This window comes from Coregonus lavaretus (assembly GCF_964263955.1).
Source record: "Coregonus lavaretus genome assembly, chromosome: 19".
Classification (NCBI taxonomy): domain Eukaryota; kingdom Metazoa; phylum Chordata; class Actinopteri; order Salmoniformes; family Salmonidae; genus Coregonus; species Coregonus lavaretus.
This window is the reverse complement of record NC_140006.1, coordinates 6,664,715-6,691,608: the sequence shown is the minus strand read 5'-3', so window position 1 is coordinate 6,691,608 and position 26,894 is coordinate 6,664,715. Positions and strand designations below refer to the sequence as shown.

General features: G+C 46.7%; 1 protein-coding gene across 1 annotated transcript in view; it reads left to right on the top strand.

Annotated features, from left to right (window-relative positions):
- Positions 1 to 1,006: 1,006 nt before the first annotated feature.
- The window catches only part of LOC311146922 (uncharacterized protein), a gene marked incomplete at both ends in the record, with an annotated part of 99,977 nt that continues 74,089 nt past the window's right edge, over positions 1,007 to 26,894 (top strand). The window contains 4 exons of the mRNA XM_084183543.1: positions 1,007 to 1,040; positions 24,004 to 24,083; positions 24,405 to 24,530; positions 26,099 to 26,148. Coding sequence (XP_084039669.1) covers positions 1,007 to 1,040; positions 24,004 to 24,083; positions 24,405 to 24,530; positions 26,099 to 26,148 — 290 coding nt within the window. The remainder of the gene's footprint in view (positions 1,041 to 24,003; positions 24,084 to 24,404; positions 24,531 to 26,098; positions 26,149 to 26,894) is intronic.

Sequence of the window (26,894 nt, the reverse complement as noted above, 5' to 3'; positions counted from 1 at the left end):
ACTAGCCACTGCCAAACTGATTTCCCATGTAGCCTAAGTCACCATGGCTGGGTTTACACAGGCAGCCCAATTCTGATCTTTTTGCCACTAATTGGTCTTTTGACCAATCAGATCATATCTTTTGCCAAAAGATCAGAATTGTGCTGCCTGTGTAAACGCAGTGAGAACCGAACACCTGTAACTACTAATTAATACCACTCATTAATTAACAACCCACACTATGATGATGTGCTGTTATTAGTTTATGTTATGCTTGGCAATGCGTGGCGCTGTGCTCAGGCTGCAGTTTACAGGCCTAACTGAGAGGATATGTTCCATGCTGGAAATAAGCAGACACTCTTATCCAGAGCGACTTACAGTTAGTGAGTGCATACATTTTTTTATTTTTTTTATTTTTTTTTCATACTGGCCCCCCGTGGGAAACAACCCCACAACCCTGGCGTTGCAAACGCCATGCTCTACCAACCGAGCTACATCCCTGCCGGCCATTCCCTCCCCTACCCTGGGCCAATTGTGCGCCGCCCCATGGGTCTCCCGGTCGCGGTCGGCTATGACAGAGCCTAGATTCGAACCAGGATCTCCAGACCACTGCGCCACTCGGGAGACTGGCGGGAAAGGAGCGTGATTAATGTGGTTTGATTAAAAATGCTTTTCAAACTGGTTCTGGGTTCTGAACCCCCTTAGCCTTGATGTAATTGGAGAGCAGTTGGGGGGCAGGTGGGGGCGATTTGATGGCTGGCTCCAGTTTACTTTTCTGTGGAGATATTCACTCTGGAGAAAAAAAGGATGTGTCAGTCAGAGAGGAACACACACACGGACGCATGCGTGCATGCACACACACGGGCTGAAGCCATGCACTTGCACGCATGCACACACACACAGGTTGACAGAGATATTATAACCCTGGTACAAAATATATTATAACTCAGTGACATGCATTGATTAGAAAAGCAATGGTTGTCTTTTTTATAGAGAGATGTTGATTAATAGTGCATTTTTTTAAGCGATGCATGAACTAAAGAGTAGTCAGGCCGACAAGAGTGAGGCCTGAAATAATCAGTGGTGGAAAAGTAAAGATACTTGAGTAAAAGTAAAGATACAGTACCCTAATAGAAAATGACTCAAGTAAAAGTCACCCAGTAAAATAGTACTTGGGTAAAAGTATAAAAGTGTTTGGTTTTAAATATACTTAAGTATCATAAGTAAATGTAATTGCTAAAATATACTTAAGTATAAAAAGTAAAAGTAAATGCTATGAATCATTTCAAATGCCTTATATTAAGCAAACCAGACGGAACAATTTTCTTGTTTTTCTAATTTACGGATAGCCAGGGGAAAACTCCAATACTCAGACATCATTTACAAATGAAGCGCTTATGTTTAGCGAGTTCGCCAGATCAGAGACAGTATAGGGATGACAATGTGTTCTCTTGATAAGCGAGTGAATTGGACCCTTTTCCTGTCATGCCTAGCAATTGAAATGTAACGTGTACTATGAGGTTGTAAATTTATGGGAGTAAAAATTACATATTTTCTTTAGGAATGTAGTGGAGAAAAAGTAAAAGCTGTCAAAAATATAGTCATTACATTTACGTCATTTAGCAGACGCTCTTATCCAGAGCGACTTACAGTTAGTGAGTGCATACATTTTTTTTTCTCATACTGGCCCCCCGTGGGAATCGATCCCACAACCCTGGCGTTGCAAACGCTATGCTCTACCAACTGAGCTACATCCCTGCCGGCCATTCCCTCCCCTACCCTGGACGAAGCTGGGCCAATTGTGCACCGCCCCATGGGTCTCCCGGTCGCGGCCGGCTACGACAGAGCCAGGATCTCTAGTGGCACAGCTAGCACTGCGATGCAGTGCCTTAGACCACTGCGCCCCATTACAACAACATAACAACAACATACATTTTTTGTCATAAACATCAATTCATTCACACCAAAAGCTAGAACGAGCTCATTTTCATGTCACTGGGAGAATCAGGAAGTTATATGGTTGTATATAATGAATTACTTGATGGTGACCCTATGATTTTATTTCTAGATTTCCAGAAGGCCTTTGATATTGTAAGCCATAAGTTTCTTTTTGATCCCCTCCACTTTAATTGTGGATATTTCTTTATTAAATCAATAAGTAATAGCTCTGTAAAATGTGCCAATGGTACATCACCTATAGTTGAACTCAACAGAGGAGTGAGGCAAGGTTGCCCAATTAGTCCATTCCTCTACCTCTTGACAGCTCAGGTTTTTTTCATCTACTACTATCCCATAATTCCTTTACAGGTATTAAGATACAGTGCATACGGAAAGTATTCAGACCCCTTCACCTTTCCACATTTTGTAACGTTACAGCCTTATTCTAAATTTATGAAAACGTTTTTTTCCCTCATCAATCTACACACAATACCCCATAATGACAAAGCAAAAACACGTTTTTAGACATTTTAGCAAATTGTAACACATTTACATAAGTATTCAGACCCTTTACTCAGTACTTTGTTGAAACACCTGTATTTGAGGAGTTTCTCCCATTCTGCTCTGCAGATCCTCTCAAGCTCTGTCAGGTTGGATGGGGAGCATCAGTGCACAGCTATTTTCAGGTCTCTCCAGAGATGTTCGATTGGGTTCAAGTCCGGGCTCTGGCTGGGCCACTCAAGGACATTTAGAGACTTGTCCCGAAGCCACTCCTGCATTGTCTTGGCTGTGTGCTTAGGGTCGTTGTCCTGTTGGAAGGTGAACCTTCGCCCCAGTCTGAGGTCCTGAGCGCTGTGGAGCAGGTTTTCATCAAGGTTCTCTCTGTTCATCTTTCCCTCGATCCAGACTAGTCTCCCAGTCCCTGTCGCTGAAAAATATCCCGACAGAATGATGCTGCCACCACCATGCTTCACTGTAGGGATGGTGCCAGGTATCCTCCAGATTTGAGGCTTGGCATTCAGGCCAAAGAGTTCAGTCTTGTTTTCATCAGACCAGAGAATCTTGTTTCTCATGGTCTGAGAGTCCTTTAGGTGCCTTTTAGCAAACATGTGCTTTTTACTGAGGAGTGGTTTCCATCTGGCCACTCTACCATAAAGGCCTGATTGGTGGAGTGCTGCAGAGATGGTTGTCCTTCTGGAAGGTTTTGCCATCTCCACAGAGGAACTCTGGAGCTCTGTCAGAGTGACATTCGGGTTCTTGGTCACCTCCCTGATCAAGGCCAGCTCTAGGAAGCTGGGCGGCCAGCTCTAGGAAGAGTCTTGGTGGTTCCAAACTTCTTCCATTTCAGAATGATGGAGGCCACTGTGTTCTTGGGGACATTCAATATCCTTCCCCAGATCTGTTCCCCGACACAATCCTGTCATGGGGCTCTACGATTCCTTCAACCTCATGGCTTGGTTTTTGCTCTGACATGCACTGTCAGCTGTGGGACCTTATATAGACAGGTGTGTGCCTGTCCAAATCATGTCCAATCAATTGAATTTACCACATGTGGACTCCAATCAAGTTGTAGAATCATCTTAAGGATGATCAATGAAAACAGGATGCACCTGAGCTCAATTTCGAGTCTCATTCCTTTATGTTTTTGCAAAATATTCAAAAAAACAGTTTTTGCTTTGTCATTATCACGTATTGTGTGTAGATTGATGAGAATAAATTTTTTTTTATTAGATTTTAGGGAATAAGGTTGTAACGTAAGAAAGTCAAGGGGTCTGAATACTTTCCGAATGCACTGTATCAGGGAATATTTGCTCATCTATGGCCAAAATATTGGGTCAAATGACATTCATTAGACCTATGGTTCATTATTCATTACAGCTCAGTAATTTAATGTATTAAACTAATAGTTAAATCAAATCAAATCAAATTTTATTGGCCACATGCGCCGAATACAACAGGTGCAGACATTACAGTGAAATGCTTACTTACAGCCTTTAACCAACAGTGCATTTCTTTTTAACAAAAAAAGTAATTATAAAACAACAACAAAAAAAGTGTTGAGAAAAAAAGAGCAGAAGTAAAATAAAATAACAGTAGGGAGGCTATATATACAGTGGGGTACCGGTGCAGAGTCAATGTGTGGGGGCACCGGCTAGTTGAGGTAGTTGAAGTAATATGTACATGTGGGTAGAGTTAAAGTGACTATGCATAAATAATTAACAGAGTAGCAGCAGCGTAAAAGGATGGGGTGGGGGGGCAGTGCAAATAGTCCGGGTAGCCATGATTAGCTGTTCAGGAGTCTTATGGCTTGGGGGTAGAAGCTGTTGAGAAGTCTTTTGGACCAAGACTTGGCACTCCGGTACCGCTTGCCGTGCGGTAGCAGAGAGAACAGTCTATGACTAGGGTGGCTGGAGTCTTTGACAATTTTGAGGGCCTTCCTCTGACACCGCCTGGTATAGAGGTCCTGGATGGCAGGAAGCTTTTGCCATATGGCCAAGCAGTTGCCATACCAGGCGGTGATGCAACCAGTCAGGATGCTCTCGATGGTGCAGCTGTAGAATCTTTTGAGGATCTGAGGACCCATGCCAAATCTTTTCAGTCTCCTGAGGGGGAATAGGCTTTGTCGTGCCCTCTTCAAGACTGTCTTGGTGTGTTTGGACCATGATAGTTCGTTGGTGATGTGGACACCAAGGAACTTGAAGCTCTCAACCTGTTCCACTACAGCCCCATCGATGAGAATGGGGGCGTGCTCAGTCCTCTTTTTTTTCCTGTAGTCCACAATCATCTCCTTTGTCTTGGTCACGTTGAGGGAGAGGTTGTTGTCCTGGCACCACACGGTCAGGTCTCTGACCTCCTCCCTATAGGCTGTCTCATCATTGTCGGTGATCAGGCCTACCACTGTTGTGTCGTCGGCAAACTTAATGATGGTGTTGGAGTCGTGCCTGGCCATGCAGTCATGGGTGAACAGGGAGTACAGGAGGGGACTGAGCACGCACCCCTGAGGGGCCCCCGTGTTGAGGATCAGTGTGGCAGATGTGTTGTTACCTACCCTTACCACCTGGGGGCGGCCCGTCAGGAAGTCCAGGATCCAGTTGAAGAGGGAGGTGTTTAGTCCCAGGATCCTTAGCTTAGTGATGAGCTTAGAGGGCACTATGGTGTTGAATGCTGAGCTGTAGTCAATGAATAGCATTCTCACGTAGGTGTTCCTCTTGTCCAGGTGGGAAAGGGCAGTGTGGAGTGCAATAGAGATTGCATCATCTGTGGATCTGTTGGGGCGGTATGCAAATTGGAGTGGGTCTAGGGTTTCTGGGATAATGCTGTTGATGTGAGCCATGATTTCTTATAAGCGTCCGGGTTAGAGTCCCGCTCCTTGAAAGCGGCAGCTCTACCCTTTAGCTCAGTGCGGATGTTTCCTGTAATCCATGGCTTCTGGTTGGGGTATGTACGTACGGTCACTGTGGGGACGACATCATCGATGCACTTATTGATGAAGCCAGTGACTGTTGTGGTGTACTCCTCAATGCTGTCTTAAGAATCCCGGAACATGTTCCAGTCTGTGCTAGCAAAACAGTCCTGTAGCTTAGCATCTGCATTATCTGACCACTTTTTTATTAACCCAGTCACTGGTGCTTCCTGCTTTAGTTTTTGCTTATAAGCAGGAATCAGGAGGATAGAGTTATGGTCAGATTTGCCAAATGGAGGGCGAGGGAGAGCTTTGTATGCGTCTCTGTGTGTGGAGTAAAGGTGGTCCAGAGTTTTTTTTCCTCTGGTTGCACATTTAACATGCTGGTAGAAATTAGGTAGAACGGATTTAAGTTTCCCTGCATTAAAGTCCCTGGCCACTAGGAGCGCTGCATCTGGATGAGCGTTTTCCTGTTGATTTATGGCCTTATACAACTCATTCAGTGCAATCTTAATGCCAGCATTGGTTTGTGGTGGTAAATAGACAGCTATGAAAAATATAGATGAAAACTCTCTTGGTAAATAGTGTGGTCTACAGCTTATCATAAGATACTCTACCTCAGGCAAGCAAAACCTCGAGACTTCCTTAGTATTTGATTTTGTGCACCAGCTGTTGTTTACAAATATACACAGACCGCCACCCCTTGTCTTACCGGAGTCAGCTGTTCTATCCTGCCGATGTAGCGTATAGCCTGCTAGCTGTATGTTATCCATGTCGTCGTTCAGCCACGACTCGGTGAAACATAAGATATTACAGTTTTTAATGTCCCGTTGGTAGGATAACCGTAATCTTAGGTCATCCAATTTGTTCTCCAATGATTGAAGATTGGCTAATAGGATTGATGGGAGCGGCAGTTTACTCGCTCGCCGTCGGATCCTTACAAGACACCCCGACCTACGTCCACGATATCTCCGTCTCTTCCTCATGCGAATGACGGGGATTTGGGCCTTGTCGGGTGTCTGTATGATATCCTTCGCGGTCGCCTCGTTGAAGAAAAAATCTTCGTCCAATACGAGGTGAGTAATCGCTGTCCTGATATCCAGAAGCTCTTTTTGGTTATAAGAGACGATGGCAGAAACATTATGTACAAAATAAATGACAAATAACGCGGAAAAACACACATAATAGTACAATTGGTTAGAGGGCTGTAAAACGGCAGCCATCTTCTCCGGCAGCCATCTTCTCCGGTGCTGTTCCTTCTCCGGCGCTGTTCCTAATATGCCTATAGACGCTCATTTCTGAAGCTTCTATAGGCATATTGCAATAGTCTACACACCATAGAAATACAATACATTTTACACAGCATACTACGATTCCCAGAGTGCATTTCAACTGCCAGGGTACAATGCTCCGCCCAGGGCTGATGGCCGGCTAGTGGCTACTGTCACGGTTTCGGCCGAGGCTGCTCCTTCTCCTTGTTCGGGCAGGCTTCGGCGGTCGTCGTCTCCGGAGTACTAGCTGCCACCGTTCTATGTTTCTATGTTTGATTGGTTTTGTCTTTTTTGCTACACCTGTTCCTTATTAGTGTTTAATTAGGCATCCTATTTAGTTCTCTTGTGTTTGGTCAGGTGTTGTGTGTAATTGTTCCTTGTCACGTTGTGTGTTAGTTCGTTTTTTCTGTTCTCTCTGACTTTTGTTGTTTTGAGAGAGAGTTCCGCACTTTGTGCGCCTTAGCTTACTTTACTGTTTGCGTAAAGTTCGCCTGTAGCCTGTTGCCGTGTATGGCTCGTTGTTTTGGACTTTACTAAAGACGCTGTTCGAAACCTCTGTGTGTCCTGCGCCTGATTCTACACCACCCCTACACTCAACCCTGACATAATTACACACAGTTATGGAATCAGCAGGAGCTACCGCACCCAGTGAAATCATCGAGGAGCGTCTTCGTGGACAGGAGGACAGGATTAATCAAATCGGACACGCTCTGGATAGAGTTATGAACACCCTCCATCGATGGGAGACCAGCGGGGTACCCACGCCCCCACCTACCACACCAGCACCATCGATCAGTCCGCCTGTCCAACTTCCGGAACCCAGTGGGATTCGGCTCTCGCTCCCGAGGGCGTACGACGGCACCGCTGCCGGGTGTCAAGGGTTCCTGCTGCAAGTTGAACTCTACCTCGCCACAGTACACCCGGCGCCCTCGGGACACGAGAGCGTTTCCGCCCTCATCTCCTGTCTCACCGGCAAGGCGTTGGAGTGGGCCAACGCCGAATGGAGGAGAATGGACGCCGCTACTATCACCTATGCGGAGTTCTCCCGCCGCTTCCGTGCAGTGTTTGACCATCCACCAGAGGGGAAGGCGGCGGGGGAGCGTCTATTCTACCTCCGGCAGGGGATGAGGAGCGCTCAGGAGTTTGCACTGGAGTTCCGGACTCTAGCGGCAGATGCAGGGGGGAATGAGCGGGCCCTCATAGATCACTTCCGCTGCAGCCTCCGGGAGGACGTCCAGAGAGAGTTGGCGTGTAGGGATACCACGCTGTCGTTTGACCAATTGGTGGACATGGCCATTCGGCTGGACACCCTGCTCGCCACTCGCGGGCGTCCCGGGTGGGGTCGCCCATTCCACCCTCCAGCACCTCCGAGCCGAGTCCTATGGAGCTCGGAGGTGCTGGCGCTAGAGAACGGAGGAGAAGGAGCCCAAGGGGGGCCGTCCCCTGCACCAACTGTGGCCGTGGAGGGCACACCGCGGCTAGGTGCTGGGGAGGGTCTCCTGGTGGAGGAGAAGGCAGGCCACGCATTGGGGAGTCCTCCCAGGTGAGTAGGCGCCCCACTTACCCAGAGCTTTCTGTCGTACACATAACTATACCTGTTTGTTTTCCACAGGTTGCACCTCGTTCCCAGCATAAGGCGCTAGTAGATTCAGGCGCAGCTGGGAATTTTGTAGATCGTAAATTTTGTGTAGAGTTAGGGATCCCTCTCCTTTCGGTAAATAATCATTTCCCGGTACATGCCCTAGATAGCCGTCCGTTAGGATCCGGGTTGATTAGGGAGGTCACAGTGCCACTTAGGATGGAGACGCAGGGGGGTCATGAGGAGACGATTCAGCTCTATCTGATCGACTCTCCTGCGTATCCGGTGTTACTGGGGCTTCCCTGGTTGATTACCCATGATCCTACTATTTCGTGGCGAGAGAAGGCTCTGAAGGGGTGGTCTGCCCAGTGTGAGGGGCTATGTCTGGGTGTTTCCGTAGAGGCGACCTCGGTGGAGAGTCCGAACCAAATGCCCGCACTGCACATTCCCCCCGAGTATGAGGATTTGGCACTCGTGTTTAGCAAGACGAGAGCGGCGCGGTTGCCGCCTCATAGACAGGGGGATTGTGCGATAGACCTCCAGGCAGGAGCTGCGCTCCCGCGGAGCCATGTGTATCCTTTGTCACAAGAGGAGAAGAGGGCGATGGAGACATACATTGCCGAGTCTCTGAGACAGGGATACATACAGCCTTCCACTTCGCCCGCGTCCTCGAGCTTCTTTTTTGTGAAGAAGAAGGATGGAGGTTTGCGCCCGTGTATTGATTACCGCGGTCTCAATCAGATTACTGTAAAATATAGTTATCATCTCCCTCTGATTGCGACTATGACGGAGTCATTACACAGGGCACGGTTCTTCACAAAATTGGACCTCAGGAGCGCATATAACTTGGTGCGCAGTAGAGAGGGCGATGAATGGAAGACAGCATTTAGTACTACCTCCGGTCATTACGAGTATCTCGTCATGCCATACGGGTTAATGAATGCGCCATCAGTCTTCCAATCCTTTGTAGATGAGATTTTCCGGGACATGCAGGGGCAGGGAGTAGTCGTGTACATAGACGATATTCTGGTGTACAGTTCTACCCGAGCCGAGCATGTAGCCCTGGTGCGCCGAGTGTTGAGGAGGTTGTTGGAGCATGACCTGTATGTCAAGGCAGAGAAATGTCTGTTCTTCCAGGAGTCGGTCTCCTTTTTGGGTTATCAGTTGTCTGCGTCAGGGGTGAAGATGGAGCTTGACCGTGTGTCAGCCGTGCGTAATTGGCAAACCCCAACCACGGTTAAAGAGGTGCAGCAGTTCTTGGGTTTTAAGAATTACTACCGGAGGTTTATCCGGGGCTTTGGACAGGTGGCAGCTCCCATAACGTCCCTTCTGAAGGGGGGTCCGGTGCGCTTGCGGTGGTCAGCGGAGGCGGACAGGGCTTTTGGGAGACTGAAGGACCTGTTTACCTCGGCTCCGGTGTTGGCGCACCCGGATCCCGCTTTACCATTCCAAGAGGAGGTGGACGCGTCTGAAGCCGGTATCGGGGCCGTTCTCTCACTACGGTCCGGCACACCACCTAAACTCCGCCCCTGTGCTTTTTATTCGAAGAAGCTCAGTCTGGCGGAGCGTAATTATGACGTAGGGGACAGGGAGCTGTTAGCCGTGGTACAAGCCCTAAAGGTGTGGAGGCATTGGCTTGAGGGGGCTCAACACCCTTTTCTCATTTTGACTGACCACCGTAACCTGGAATACATTCGGGCAGCTAGGAGGCTAAATCCTCGCCAGGCTCGGTGGACTATGTTTCTAGCCCGGTTCGTGTTTAAGATCACTTACATCCCTGGGTCCCAAAATGGAAAGGCAGATGCCCTGTCTCGGCGGTATGACACGGAGGAGAGGTCCGTTGAGCCCACTCCCATACTACCTAAGTCTTGTCTGGTTGCACCGGTGGTATGGGAGGTCGATACGGAGATCGAGCGGGCGTTACGCACCGACCCTAGCCCTCCACAGTGTCCGGTGGGTCGGACGTACATCCCGCTCGAGGTCCGGGATCGACTCATTTATTGGGCTCACACGTCACCCTCCTCTGGGCATCCAGGTATTGGCCGGACAGTGCACTGCCTTAGCACAAAGTACTGGTGGCCAACGTTAGCCAGGGATGTGAGGATTTATGTCTCCTCCTGCTCGGTGTGTGCCCAGTGTAAGGCGCCCAGACACTTGCCCAGGGGTAAGTTACAACCCCTGCCCGTTCCACAACGACCCTGGTCTCACCTCTCGGTGGATTTTGTTACAGACCTTCCCCCCTCCCAGGGGAATACCACCATCCTGGTCGTTGTGGATCGGTTCTCGAAGGCCTGTCGTCTCCTTCCCATGCCGGGTCTTCAGACTGCCCTACAGACCGCTGAGGCTCTATTTACCCACATCTTCCGGCATTACGGGGTACCCGAGGATATAGTGTCTGATCGAGGCCCCCAGTTTACCTCCAGAGTTTGGAGAGCGTTTATGGAACGGTTGGTGGTTTCGGTGAGCCTTACCTCGGGATACCACCCGGAGAGTAATGGGCAGGTCGAACGTGTCAACCAGGATGTGGGTAGGTTTCTGAGGTCGTATTGCTAGGGCCGGCCGGAGGAGTGGGCAAGATATGTTCCCTGGGCCGAGATGGCACAGAACTCTCTCCGCCACTCCTCCACTAAACTAACCCCTTTCCAGTGTGTGTTAGGGTACCAGCCGGTTCTGGCACCTTGGCATGAGAGCCAGATCGAGGCTCCTGCGGTGGATGAGTGGGTGCGGCGCTCGGAGGAGACGTGGAACGCTGCACACGTCCACCTGCAGCGTGCCATCCGTCGACATAAGACGAGTGCCGATCTCCACCGCAGTGAGGGGCCAGTGTACGCACCTGGAGATCGAGTCTGGCTCTCGACCAGAAACCTGCCCCTCCGCCTGCCCTGCCGGAAACTGGGTCGGCGGTTTGTGGGGCCTTTTAAAGTCCTGAGGAGATTGAACGAGGTGTGTTACAGGTTACAACTGCCCATTGATTACAAGAATATTAACCCCTCGTTCCATGTGTCTCTCCTCAGGCCGGTGGTAGCTGGTCCACTCCAGGACTATGAGATAGAAGAGACTCCTCCGCCCCCGTTGGACATCGAGGGGGCTCCGGCGTACACTGTTCGGTCCATCCTAGATTCGAGACGCCGGATGGGGGGTCTCCAATATCTCGTGGAGTGGGAGGGGTACGGCCCGGAGGAGCGTGCTGGGTGCCGAGGAGGGACATCCTAGACCCGTCTCTTCTGACCGAGTTCCATCGTGGTCATCCCACGCGCCCTGCTCCGCGTCCTCCTGGTCGTCCCCGAGGCCGGGGTCGGCGCACGGCTGGAGCCGCGCGTCAAGGGGGGGGGGGTACTGTCACGGTTTCGGCCGAGGCTGCTCCTTCTCCTTGTTCGGGCAGGCTTCGGCGGTCGTCGTCTCCGGAGTACTAGCTGCCACCGTTTCTATGTTTGATTGGTTTTGTCTTTTTTGCTACACCTGTTCCTTATTAGTGTTTAATTAGGCGTCCTATTTAGTTCTCTTGTGTTTGGTCAGGTGTTGTGTGGAATTGTTCCTTGTCACGTTGTGTGTTAGTTAGTTTTTTCTGTTCTCTCTGACTTTTGTTGTTTTGAGAGAGAGTTCCGCACTTTGTGCGCCTTAGCTTACTTTACTGTTTGCGTAAAGTTCGCCTGTAGCCTGTTGCCGTGTATGGCTCGTTGTTTTGGACTTTACTAAAGACGCTGTTCGAAACCTCTGTGTGTCCTGCGCCTGATTCTACACCACCCCTACACTCAACCCTGACAGCTACTGCTAGCAAACCCACAAGCCCAGACAAATGCGAAGTAGTCTAAATATATTGCTGTCTTAAGTTATGAGTGCATTTCACATTACTTTTGGGTTGTCATATTATAATGCTCACATGAATGACATGCTGAATATATTTTAATGTCATTGTTACTCAAACATAATTCAAATGTAGTTGTGTAAACATTTTTATGTCATTTTGCAAGTAAACCTCCCTTGCACTGCACTGCTTTGTAAAACCTCTTGCCATGCTGTCGACATTATCTTTTTCCTCTCGCTTGCTTCTCAAAAGTGGCTTGCACTGTGTCAGCTTCGAGCGTAAGTTGCCTGGCTAGTTTTCTACTTCCCCCTTGAGAAGATTCCGACAAATTACTAGACCGACTTGATCCTCACAATCCGTATATGACGTGAGAAACATTTGACAGAATTACCGAACGTGACATAAATTCTAGTACTGAACCGTTTTTCATGTTCTAGTATCGAAAAGAAACCAGGCTCTGAGGGGTAGCCAGTCCTCTTCTTTATTTTTTATTTATTTCACCTTTATTTAACCAGGTAAGCCAGTTGAGAACAAGTTCTCATTTACAACTGCGAACTGGCCAAGATAAAGCAAAGCAGTGCGATAAAAACAACAACAACACAGAGTTACATATGGAATAAACAAAACGTTCAGTCAATAACATAATAGAAAATCTATATACAGTGTGTGCAAATGTAGTAAGTTATGGAGGTAAGGCAATAAATAGGCCATAGTGCAAAATAGTTACAATTTAGTATTAACACTGGAGTGATAGATGTGCAGATGTCACGATCGTCAGGGAGAGAAGTAGACCAATGCAGTACCCCCCCTAAAGGCGCGGACTGCGACCGCGCCTCAAAAGAGCAAAACAGGGGAGGGCTGGGTGGGCATACCTCCTCGGCGGCGGTTCTGGCTCCGGGCTTGCCCACCACCCTCCAACAAACCCCCCATAGCGCCCCTGGTCCGGTCTGGCCCCGCTAGCTGGAGCTGGACTGGACGAAGCAGGAGCGGTTAGCTTCAACTCCGTAGTGGAGCCGTTGACCGGTACCTGGTTAGGCACCGGTGACCCAGGCACGGGTTGTGCCGGACCGACGACGCGCACCCCTGGCTTGGTGCGTGAGGCAGGAAAGGACCGGACCTGGCTGACGATGCGCACCCCTGGCTTGGTGCGTGGAGCAGCAACGGGCCGGACCGGGCTGACGATACGCACCCCTGGCTTGGTGCCTGGAGCCGGAACGGGCCTCACCGGACTGACGACTCGCACCCCTGGCTTGGTGCGTGGAGCAGCAACGGGCCGGACCGGGCTGACGATGCGCACCCCTGGCTTGATGCGTGGAGCCGGAACGGGCCTCACCGGACTGACGACTCGCACCCCTGGCTTGGTGCGTGGAGCAGCGACGGGCCGGACCGGGCTGACGATGCGCACCCCTGGCTTGGTGCGTGGAGCCGGAACGGGCCTCACCGGACTGACGACTCGCACCCCTGGCTTGTTGCGAGTGGCAGGAACGGGCTGGACCAGGCTGACGACTCGCACCCCTGGCTTGGTGCGAGTAGCAGGAACGGGCTGGACCAGGCTGACGACTCGCACCCCTGGCTTGGTGCGAGTGGCAGGAACGGGCTGGACCAGGCTGACGACTCGCACCCCTGGCTTGGTGCGAGTGGCAGGAACAGGCCGGGCCGGGCTGGCGACGCGCACCGTAGACTTGGTGCGAGTGGCAGGAACTGGCCGGGCCGGGCTGGCGACGCGCACCGTAGGCTTGGTGCGTGGAGCAGGGACAGGCCGGGCTGGGCTGGCGACGCACACCATAGGCTTGGTGCGTGGAGCAGGGACAGGCCGGACTGGGCTGGCGACGCACACCGTAGGCTTGGTGCGTGGAGCAGGGACAGGCCGGGCTGGGCTGGCGACGTACACCGTAGGCTTGGTGCGTGGAGCAGGGACAGGCCGGGCCGGGCTGGCGACTCGCACCGTACACTTAGTGCGGGAAGCAGGAACGGGCCGGGCCGGGCTGGCGACGTACACCGTAGGTTTGGTGCGAGGGGCAGGAACAGGCCGGGCCGGGCTGGCGATGCACACCGTAGGCTTGGTGCGAGGGGCAGGAACAGGCCGGACTGGGCTGGCGACGCACACCGTAGGCTTGGTGCGTGGAGCAGGGACAGGCCGGGCTGGGCTGGCGACGCACACCGTAGGCTTGGTGCGAGGGGCAGGAACAGGCCGGGCTGGGCTGGCGACGTGCACCGTACACTTAGTGCGGGAAGCAGGAACGGGCCGGGCCGGGCTGGCGACGTACACCGTAGGTTTGGTGCGAGGGGCAGGAACAGGCCGGGCCGGGCTGGCGACGCACACCGTAGGCTTGGTGCGAGGGGCAGGAACAGGCCGGGCTGGGCTGGCGACGTGCACCGTACACACCGTACACTTAGTGCACTTGCTTGGTGTGAGGAGCGGGACTGGGTTTCATCATAACCCTCCGCTCCCTCAGCTGCCTACCGAGTTCCTCTCGCCGTGCCTCATTTCTCACCCTTTCCCTTATCGCCTACAATAGCTCCATCCTCTGCAACACTAACTCCTGCTCCCTCTGGGCCAGTAGCCCCCTTAACCTGGTGGCCTCTTCACCTAATCGCCCTGTGGCAGCCTCCTGCTGCCCAGTCGCCCCTGCCGTGTGCCCCCCCCTAAAATTGTTTTGGGGTTGCCTCTCGACCGTCCGACGCTGACACTGCTTACGCCGTTGCTCCTCTCTCCGTCGCCTCTCAACTGTCTCACTCCATGGCCGGCGATCCATCCCGGCCAGGATCTCCTCCCAGGTCCAGGACCCTTTCCCGTCCAATATCTCCTCCCATGACCAGGCTGCCTGCTCCTGGACACGCTGCTTGGTGCTGGTATGGTGGGTTTTTCTGTCACGATCGTCAGGGAGAGAAGTAGACCAATGCGCAGCGTGTTGAACGAACATGGTTATTTATTATCTTCAGTGATAATATACACAATAAACAAAACAACAAACGACTCGTGAAGTCCACGGTGACAATGACCGAACACGGAACAAAAACCCACAAACACAAAGTGAAAAACAGACAGTTCAAATATGGCTCCCAATCAGAGACAACCAGCCAACAGCTGACACTCGTTGCCTCTGATTGGGAGTCACTCAGGCAAAACATAGAAATAGACGAACTAGAACCCCCAACATAGAAATACACCACATAGAACAAACACACCCTGGCTCAACAACTAGAGTCCCATAGCCAGGGTGTGACAGCAGAAGATGATGTGCAAATAGAGATACTGGGGTGCAAATTAGCAAAATAAATAACAATGTAAATAACAATATGGGGATGAGGTAGTTGGGTGGGCTAATTACAGATGGGCTGTGTACAGGTGCAGTGATCGGTAAGCTGCTCTGACAACTGATGCTTAAAGTTAGTGAGGGAAATAAGTGTCTCCAGCTTCAGAGATTATTGCAGTTCGTTTCAGTCATTTGCAGCAGAGAACTGGAAGGAATGGCGGCCAAAGGAGGTGTTGGCTTTGGGGATGACCAGTGAGATATACCTTCTAGAACGCATACTACGGGTGGGTGTTGCTATGGTGAACAATGATCTAAGATAAGGCAGGGATTTGCCTAGAAGAGGATTATAGATAACCTGGAAGTAGTGGGTTTGGCGACGAATATGTAGTGAGGGACGGCCAACGAGAGCGTACAGGTCACAATGGTGGGTAGTATATGGGGCTTTGGTGACAAAACGGATGGCACTGTGATAGACTACATCCAATTTGCTGAGTAGAGTGTTGGAAGCTATTTTGTCAATGACATCGCCGAAGTCAAGGATCGGTAGGATAGTCAGTTTTACGAGGGTATGTTTAGCAGCATGAGTGAAGGAGGCTTTGTTGCGAAATAGGAAGCCGATTCTAGATTTAACTTTGGATTGGAGATGCTTAATGTGAGTCTGGAAGGAGAGTTTACAGTCTAACCAGACACATAGGTATTTGTAGTTGTCCACATATTCTAAGTCAGACCCGCCGAGAGTAGTGATTCTAGTCGGGCGGGCGGGTGCAAGCAGCGTTCGATTGAAGAGCATGCATTTAGTTTTACTAGTGTTTAAGAGCAGTTGGAGGCCACGGAAGGAGTGTTTTATGGCATTGAAGCTCGTTTGGAGGTTTGTTAACACAGTGTCCAATGAAGGGCCAGATGTATACAAAATGGTGTCGTCTGTGTAGAGGTGGATTTAGTCTGCCAATAAGAATGCTGTGATTGATAGAGTCAAAAGCCTTGGTCAGGTCGATGAAGACGGCTGCACAGTACTGTCTTTTATCGATCACGGTTATTATATCGTTTAGGACCTCGAGCGTGGCTGAGGTGCAACCATGACCAGCTCAGAAACCAGATTGCAGAGCGGAGAAGGTACGGTGGGATTCGAAATGGTCGGTGATCTGTTTGTTAACTTGGCTTTCAAATACTTTCGAAAGGCAGGGCAGGATGGATATAGGTCTGTAACAGTTTGGATCTAGAGTGTCACCCCCTTTGAAGAGGGGGATGACCGCGGCAGCTTTCTAATCTCTGGGGATCTCAGATGATACGAAAGAGACATTGAACAGGCTAGTAATAGGGGTTGTGTCAATTTCGGCGGCTAATTTTAGAAAGAAAGGATCCAGATTATCTAGCCCAGCTGATTTGTAGGGGTCCAGATTTAGCAGCTGTGGTCCTCTGTAGCTCAGCTGGTAGAGCACGGCGCTTGTAACGCCAAGGTAGTGGGTACGATCCCCGGGACCACCCATACACAAAAATGTATGCACGCATGACTGTAAGTCGCTTTGGATAAAAGCGTCTGCTAAATGGCATATTATTATTATTTCAGGACATCAGCTATCTGAATTTGGGTGAAGGAGAAGCGTGGGGGGGGGGCATGGGCAAGTTGCAGAGGAGGGTGCAGAGCTGGTGGCCAGGGTAGGGAAAGCCAGGTGGAAAGCATGGCCAGCCGTACCAAATTGCTTATTGAAATTCTCGATTATCGTAGATTTATCGGTGGTGACAGTGTTTCCTAGCTTCAGTGCAGTGGGTAGCTGGGAGGAGGTGCTCTTATTCTCTTTACAGTGTCCCCAAACTTTTTGGAGTCATTGCTACAGGATGCAAATTTCTGTTTGAAAAAGCTAGCCTTTGCTTTCCTAACTGATAGTGTATATTGGTTCCTGACTTCCCTGAAAAGTTGCATATAATGCGGGATGCCACAGGATGTTTTTGTGCTGGTCAAGGGCAGTCAAGTCTGGGGTGAATCAGGGGCTATATCTGTTCTTAGTTCTGATTTTTTTGAATGGGGCATGCTTATTTAATATGGAGAGGAAAGCACTTTTGAAGAACATCCAGGCATCCTCTACTGACGGAATGAGTCAATATCCATCCAGGATACCCGGGCCAGGTCAATTAAAAAGGCCTGCTCGCTGAAGTGTTTTAGGGAGCGTTTGACAGTGATGAGGGGTGGTCGTTTGTCTGCGGACCCATTACGGACGCAGGTAATGAGGCAGTGATCGCTGAGATCCTGGTTGAAGACAGCGGAGGTGTATTTAGAGGGTAAATTAGTCAGGATGATATCTATGAATATATTATGAGGGTGCCCATGTTTACGGATTTAGGGTTGTACCTGGTAGGTTCGTTGATAATTTGTGTGAGATTGAGGTCATCTAGTTTAGATTGTAGGACGGCCGGGGTGTTAAGCATATCCCAGTTTAGGTCACCAAGCAGTACGAACTCTGGAGATAGATGGGGGGCAAGCAATTCACATATGGTGTCCAGGGCACAACTGGGGGCTGAGGGTGGTCTGTAGCAAGCTGCAACAGTGAGAGACTTATTTCTGGAAAGGTGGATTTTTAGAAGTAGAAGCTCAAACTGTTTTGGCACAGACCTGGATAGTATGATAGAGTTCTGCAGGGTATCTCTACAGTAGATTGCAACTCCGCCCCTTTTGGCAGACGTTGTACTTCGGAATGGACATTTCTGAATTTTTGGTGGCCTTCCTAAGCCAAGATTCAGACACTGCTGGAACATCAGGGTTGGCAGAGTGTGCTAACGCAGTGAATAACTCAAACTTGGGGAGGAGACTTCTGATGTTAACATGCAAGAAACCAAGACTTTTACGGTTACAGAAGTCAACAAATGATAGCACCTTGGGGGTAGGAGTGATACTGGGGGCTACAGGGCCTGGGTTAACCTCTACATCACCAGAGGAACAGAGGAGGAATAGAATAAGGATACGGCTAAAGGCTTTAAGAACTGGTCTTCTAGTGCGTTGGGTACAGAGAAAAGGGGCAGATTTCCGGGCGTTGTAGAAAAGATTCAGGGCATTATGTACAGACAAGGATATGGAAGGATATGAGTACAGTGGATGTACACCAAAGCATTGGGTAACTATGAAAGAGATAGCATCACTGGAGGTACCGATTGAGCCGGTCTCCGCGTGAATGGGGGTTGGGACAAAGGAGCACTCTGAGGCTGGTTGAGCTGAACTTGGGGCTCTACAGTGAAATTGTATAATAAGAACTAACCCAAACAGCAATAGGCTAGGCATATTGACATGGGAGAGAGGCATAACGCAATCACAGGTGTTATTCGAGAGGGCTAAGACAACAACTGGTAATGGCGACGAAAGTTTGGCTGAGGCTAAACAGATAAACAGGATGGGGTACAGTGTAAAGGAACAGTCCAGCAGGCATTAGCTGTGTAGCTGAGTGATCATAAGGTCCAGTGAACAGCACTAAGTAAGTCCGGGAGCAGATCGTAGGCTGCCAAAGCACAGGCGAGCAGGAGGCACAGCTGTTGATTGCGCGTGCTAGCGGGCCAGGGTAGCAGATGGATCTTCGTGGTCGTCGCAACGGAAAGCCTATTGAAACCACATCAGATGATGCAGCTAGCTAGTTGCGATCGTCCGGTGTTAAGGTCCAGTGATTCAGTGATTCCGGCAGAAAATCTGATATGCTCTGGGTCGATAGCACGCTGTGCAGACTGGCCGATAATTGTCCAGGCTAGAGCTGGCTGGTAGGTAGTGCAGGCCATGGACAAGTGGTGAAGACCGCTAACGGTGGCTAATAGCAAGTAGCTAATTAGCTGGCTAGCTGACTAGTTTCAGCTGTAGGTTCTTGATAAAAATAAAGAAATAATAGAATCCGTTCCACATTGGGTGAGGCGGGTTGCAGGAAAGTATATTTAGTTAAAGGATGGAAAGTGAACTAGAGAAATATATACGAAAAAAAAAGAAAAAAAGGCTATTTACACGAGGCCACAACACAATACACGACCGCACTACTACGCCATTCTGGCTGTGCCCGGTGGAGATTATAAGAGTACATGGCCATTAAGGCCAGATCGTTCTTCAAGATGTTCAAACATTCATAGATAACCAGCAGGGTCAAATAATAATAATTGTGGTTATAGAGGGTGCAACAGGTCAGCACCTCAGGAGTAAATGTCAGTTGGCTTTTCATAGCCGAGCATTCAGAGGTCGAGACAGCAGGTGCGGTAAAGATGGGGGGAGAGAGAGAAAGATGGAGAGGTAATGTATTAATATACCCAAGATTATCATAAGACATTAACAAAATGCATCAGTGATTCGTATTTTCCTTCAACTTTCTGACGAGGTAACGCCCCTGTCTGTGTGCGTGCGTTTGTCTACCACTTTGTGTAGCCGCTTAGTGATGACGCTAATAATGATAACCGTCTTCTGGAAGTTGGAAAGGCTTTCCCAAAAACCTTCTCAATTACATATTAACTACAAAGTAGCTAGTGCATACCTGGTATCACTTTGCATCAATCCAATGGCGATTTGTTTAGCAAGCTCTGCAATCACGTGTGCTACAGAAACACCGCTTACCAAACAAGTCTCTTGCTACACCCAAAAATGAAAAATCGTAGATTTTTTCCAGACCATAAAAGTGGTCTCCTAATGTGGTTTAAGCATTGTTGCGGACCTAGAACATCCAATTTTGTAACTGAAGAGAAAGAAAGGGGTGAAATCTGAAAAAACAAAACGGAATTAGGCAAAAAATATAATTGATTTTATTGGTTCCTACATAAGCTCTTAGATATTTTGCTGTGCAACCTGACATTTTAATTGATTTGTGAGCACCAGTGCGACCAGGAAAAAAAATACTCAGATAATAGATGTTGTATTGATAGGCTTCACTGTGCAGTTGTGGCCAAGTGCACTAGAGAAAAAAGTGAGCACAGATTTGTTAAATCCAAAGCCTACATGTAAAGAATATTAAAGCATGCATCAGTGATTTTGTATTTCTTGCAACTTTCTGAAGATACAACGACATGGGAATGCCTATGTCAACCACTTTGTGTAGCCAGTTAGCGATACTGAAACAGTCATTTCTAAAGGCTTTCCCATAAAACTTTCCAAATTAAATGTTAACTGAAAAGTAAGCATAGCTGGTAGAATGATATGATATAATGATGATTTGTATCAATTGGGTGGTCTTTTGTTTTGCAAACTTGGCTATTGCTCATGCAGTACAGAAACACCGCTAGCCAAACACCAGTCTCTTGAGGTGCAGAATTGGAATTAAAGGGAAACTACACCCTCCAAAATATTTCTATTTATTTTCTTACCCAGACCTCTACAGTGGTCTCCTTATGTGGTTTAAGCATCGTTGTGGACTTGGAACATCCAATTTAGTGGTTTTTATATTTAAAAAATGTGTGATTTTGAGAGTGAAAACCTGAAAGAAAGGGGGAAATCCGAAAACCTGGTTTTTGGTGTTATTTTGGCAAAGAAATGTATTGGCTGGTAAAAATTCTGAGTGGCTGGTAGATTTTTTTCATGAACCAAAAAGTACATTTTTAGGCCCTGTTAATAAACCACTTTGTGGTTCGTTCCAAAACCACCATGGGCATTTTGGTCATGTTCAGTCATGTTAGCTCATTAGCTAGCTAGCAAGCTAACAACCTGGTCTCTTTACCAGCATATCTACGTATACATTTGGGGGCACAGAAAGAAAGGACAAGGGATAGCTTCTTTAAAAGATCAATGATCATAGCAATGAATGATCTCTTGCATGTTGTCACTTGAGGCTCTTAAAGTGACAGAGTAGAATTGAGATGTAATGCATCTCAATTGGTAGTGCTTTTACACAATGTAGAACCTAATATTCAACAAATGACTGTCATTTAAATGACAGGTTTTTGTATCAACATTTTAGCTTTTTATAATAAACACATTTCTTTATGGGTTAAATATTAGTTTCTAGAGCACAACATGTGCTTCAAAAGTAGTTAGAATTCATATAGGCCCAATATGTTATTTAAGTGATAATGCCCGAGATGCCAGTGTTTGGAGGATATATTGGCACGGGTGTTGTTAGGCCCGAGACGTCGAGGGCCGGCAAAACGTGCCAGTATATCCTCAAAACACCGCTTTGAGGGCATTATCATTTTTATACAATGATTTACATATTTTCGTTAAGAACGTTATTTTGATTAATTGATTAATACTATTTCATCCTTCCATAAGATATAGTCCCGTCACAAATCTAGGGTTGCTACCCAAGCCGTCTGGTCGTTCGTTCTATTGGTTCAGTTGCCAGAGACACGACCCGGTTGTTCAGTCTTTTTGTTCTGTATCTATTGACGTGACCCAGTCGTTCGTTCTAAATGTTCCATTGCAATACTGGCTGGCAAAGTTCTTATCCCTTGCTTGCTAGCTAGCCAACTGCAGCTAACTTACAGTAACATCAAACAGTGCAGCCAGAATAACAGCAAAGTAGCTGCATTTGCGTTTGTTTAAGCTTTTTTCTAGTGACATTTATTTGGATACATCCATAACAATGAGCTAATGATGAGCGATTTCGCCTGGAGTAGAAAATGTGCTCTCTCGTCAAGACACTTGTTCAGAGGAGCTAGCCAACAACACAGCTAACACAATCACTTCAAACTGAAGCTGGAAAGACAGTAAACTAGCTACACTTTGTTTCGTTTTACCTGTTTTCTATTGATAGTTCTTTGTATATATATCCATAAAAATGATGCTGAATCATGACTTCGACTGACTGAGAAAAGTTGCCTGCCTGTCTGTCTCATCCAGACTCCTGACACGTTAATTACTATGGGACATCTGGAGATTGAATTTGAATATTGAAACAATGTTGCAAATGTCGGAGTGACAGACAGCAATGTTTATACAAATCTCCGCTGTTGAAAACTAAATGTTAGTGTAAAAGAAATGTGAGATAATGTCTAGATGCTTTTTATAGTGGAGATGAAGTTTATAAAGTGCCTGGCTGGGCTGATGAGAGAGTGAATTGCGCAGTCAGATGTAACAGAGTAAATAGTCATTATAGCGTCATAGATGTAGCCGGTGGTAACTTGTGGAATAGACACCGGCTGGAATGCGCTTTTAACCAATCAAGATTAGACCCATCCCGTTGTATAAATCTTCAGAAACTATTCATATCCCTTGACTTAATCCACATTTTATTGTGTTACAACCTGAATTCAAAATTTATTAAATATATGGTTTTTATTCTCACCCATCTGCACACAATACCCTATTATTGAAAATGAAATACATAAATATCTAATTTACATAAGTATTCACACCCCTGATTCAATACATGTTAGAATCACCTTTGGCATTTATTACAGCTGTGAGTCTCTAAGAGCTTTGTACACCTGGATTGTACAATATTTGCACATTATTCTTTAAATTCTTCAAGCTCTGTCAAGTTGGTTGTTGATCATTGCTAGACAGCCATTTTAAAGTCTTGCCATAGATTTTCAAGCTGATTTTAAGTCAAAACTGTAACTACGCCGCTGAGGAACATTCAATTTAATCTTGTTAAGCAACTCCAGTGTATATTTGGCCTTGTGTTTTAGGTTATTGTCCTGCTGAAAGGTGAATTTGTCTCCCAGTGTCTGTTGGAAAGCGGACTTAACTGACTTTTCCTCTAGGATTTTGCCTGTGCTTAGCACTATTCCGTTTATTTTTATCCACCAGCTTCAAACAGCTGTATAGATGATATTTTTGGTTATTTAAAATATATTTCACAGCAATTTAGATGGTACAATGTTTCTCTACACTTTTCAGTGCTTGTTTTCTCACATGAACTGAAATTGAGCAAACAGTGTAGAATTTTAGCAACCAGGAAATGAGCAATTTCCACTAGATAACACAGCCACAAATTCAGAACAGCTTTCCCACTTTGACAACACGTTTTCATGTCACATGCAGAAGTACAGTGACATGCCTTTCTTGCAAGCTCTAACCACAATCATACAGTAATCAATAACAATGTAATACAAAAAATAACAAGGTAGAACAAAAACACACGAGATATAAAAATAAGAAAACATAAATATTTACAACAGATGCCACTCCAGCGGGAGAAATCAATAGGGGAATATCACAGCCAATCACAGCACTGGTGGGTAAGTAATATTGTGTTACAATATCATTCCACTATTAGCACCAGATATATTATGGACATTTTCTGAAATTAGAATGCAAATATTTATGTGTAGCACCTTTAAGCAAATGTTATTCCTGAACTTACTTAGGCTTGCCATAACAAAGGGGTTGAATACTTATTGACTCAAGACATTTCAGCTTTTCATTTTTATTTAATTTGTAAAAAATTCTAAAAACATAATTCCACTTTGAAATTATGGGGTATTGTGCGTTATTATGGGGTATTAGGAAGGTCTCCCTAATGTTTTGTACACTCAGTGTGACTAAAACTAGACAAAAATTGTCCAGAATTTTTGCCGACTGATAATAACTAAAATTGAGAAGGATCAAATGACTAAAATGTGACTTAAAGCTATTTTAGTCAAAAGACTAAAACTAAATCTAAAATATCAGCGAAAACTGGAATGACTCCACAACAAAAAAACACATATCTAAGTTTAGCTTTCTTAATGAAGCCGAAAATCAATTGTTATTTTTGGTTGTTTATCATTGATACCCCTCTGTTTAGCTAAATGTCATTGGGGGTCATCTCAGTCATCATATCAGTTCATTTATTGTGGTCTTTATTGATACAAGCTAACTTGTGTTGTATTTTTTGTTGCAGAGAGACGCAAATACTCCGTCACCCAACACATCACTGAGTACTTCACTGAGTTCATCATTCAACGCATCGCTAAATACATCGTCATCTGATTCCCACTGGACTGTTAGGGTGATCATTCATATCTGTTATACAAAGAAAACATACTTTACGTTAGATACTTTCATTAGCATTTTATACAAAATAATTTCATTTTGAAGGGCAACATACAGTATATAATAAATCAAACAATCATTCAATGTTTGTATACTTTTCATTTTGGAAAAAACTGTGAGATTAAATTCACAGAGTAATGACCACCATAGAACATTGTGTTTTTTTAAAATACAGGTAAAAATCAACTCTACACCATGTAACATCTTTCTCTGTCTGTTTATCCCTGCCTTGCCTATCCACCCGTCCAGTCTGATGAGAAAGGGAAGTTTGATGGCATCTTTGAAAGTCTGATACCGGTAAACGGTCTTCTGTCTGGAGACAAGGTCAAACCCGTCCTGATCAACTCTAAACTACTACTGGACGTGTTAGGAAGGGTAAGCACATGATTAGGCCCTGTCCTGAAACAACTGAGCTACAGAGGACCACTAAAAGTTATTCCTAATCAACACTAGCTAGAACTGGCCAATTTGCTGTGTACCATACAATACACTGCTGGTTCACTCATACTCTCTTCTATTCTCCTACACTCTGCTCAATAGAATCACAGAAAATACTAATTTGAAAAAGAAATCATGGCAAAGATATACACTGTGTTAGTATATGTAATGTATACAGTACACTGTATATGTAAAATGATAAAGGGAATACCAGATATACAGTGAGTGCCAAAAGTATTTGGACAGTGACACATTTGTTGTTGTTTTGGCTCTGTACTCCAGCACTTTGGATATGAAATGATACAATGACTAAAGTGCAGACTGTCAGCTTCAATTTGAGGGTATGTCCATCCATATCCGGTGAAGCATTTAGAAATTACAATACTTTTTGCCCGTAGTCTCCCCATTTTAGGGGACCAAAAGTATTGGGACAAATTCACTTGTGTGTATTAAAGTCGTAAAAAGTTTAGTATTTGGTCTCATATTCCTAGCGTGCAATCAATGACTACATCAAGCTTGTGACTCTACAAATTTGTTGGATGCATTTGCTGTTTGTTTTGGTTGTGTTTTAGATTATTTTGTGCCCAATTGAAAGAATGGCAGGTAATCCAAGAAAGAAGACGAGTAGGCGGCCAGTATGTTGTAAGTGACCTATTAACAGAATATATTTACAAAAGAATAGGCTACTAGAGTCTTCCTCAGGCAGCGTTGTCGACAGAAGCTGACGTGTCTCTAGAAATAGAGGTGGGGACAAGTAAATGTCACATGACAGGGAAATAAACTATTTACTAAAAATGTACATACAACATTCTCACATCAACAACATGAAAAATAAAGGCAGCATGAACAATAACGCAAAGGAATGTATACAAAATAAGGGATATTCTATCAGAGTTGCGTGCGCAAAAGACAGTATATGCACTGGTGCGTAAAACATGTTCTATAAAAACAAGATGCACACCATGGTGATTTCCAAAAAGGAAAATACACCAAAGGCTATATACTGGTCAAGTCTAGGAAGGTCTAGATAGAGTTTAGCTCTAGTTGTTCGTTTAATCTGTGAGGAACGACAGTATCTAGGTGTATCCATTTAGCCTCTTTTTGTAGTAGGAAATGGTGAAAATCTCATTCCTCTGCATTTTCTCTATAGCGCAGAACTAATTAATTGACTGTGTGTTAGTGCTGAAGAAAGTGGGATGCCAGAGGGTAGTTCTCGTCCTTGCGTCTAATATAGCGTTTGTGTTCTGTGATCTGTGTTCTCAGTGCACATGTGGTCTTCCTGATGTATAGTTTAGGGCGCTGGCACTGTATAGTGTAGATGACTCCTTCGGAAGCGCAAGTAGTCAGGTTCTTCAAGGTGATGGGCTTGTTGGTTTTTGGATGGGGAAATTGTTTCTGTTTTTGTGGTTGTGCGCAACAGGAACAGTGTGCGCACGAGTAATGGCCTAAAGGGGGTGGGAGACCATTGATGGTGTTATGTGTGGGTACGTAAGTTTTGTGTACAGTGTACCAGTTTGTCTCTGAGATTGGTGTTCCTTCTGAGAGCTCACAAGAGGTTTGTCAATAAAATTGTTGTGTAGTTGCAGGACGACCCAATGTCTCTGTAGGACTCTACGTATTTTGTTGGCAATGGAGAGATTGGATAATGCATACCAGTTGGTTGGACTGTTGTTTTTTTCTATGTCTCTTTCAGGGTTTTTCTTCTGGTTAGGCTATCTTGATCTCTGGCCCCCTCTTGAGTCATTTGTGTGTCTTAATAATTTAATCACAGTTTGCTTAAAGCATCAGATGAAAAATCAAACAGGCAAAGCGTCACTACAGGACTAAGATTGAATCTTACTACACCGGCCCTGACGCTTGTCGGATGTGGCAGGGCTTGCAAACTATTATGGATTACAAAGGGAAACCCAGCCACAAGCTGCCCAGTGACGTGAGCCTACCAGACTAAATGTCTTCTATGCTCGCTTCGAGGCAAGCAACAATGAACCATGCATGAGAGTACCAGCTGTTCCGGACAACGGTGTGATCACCCTCTGCGTAGCCGATGAGAGTAAGACCTTTAAACAGGTCAACATTCACAATGCCGCAGGGCCAGACGGATTACCAGGATGCGTACTCAGAGCATGCGCTGACCAACTGGCAAGTTTCTTCACTCACATTTTCAACCTCTCCTTGACTGAGTCTGTAATACCTACATGTTTCAAGCAGACCACCATAGTCCCTGTGCCGAAGAACGCCAATGTAACCTGCCAAATGACTACCGCCCCGTAGCACTCGCATCTGTAGCCATGAAGTGCTTTG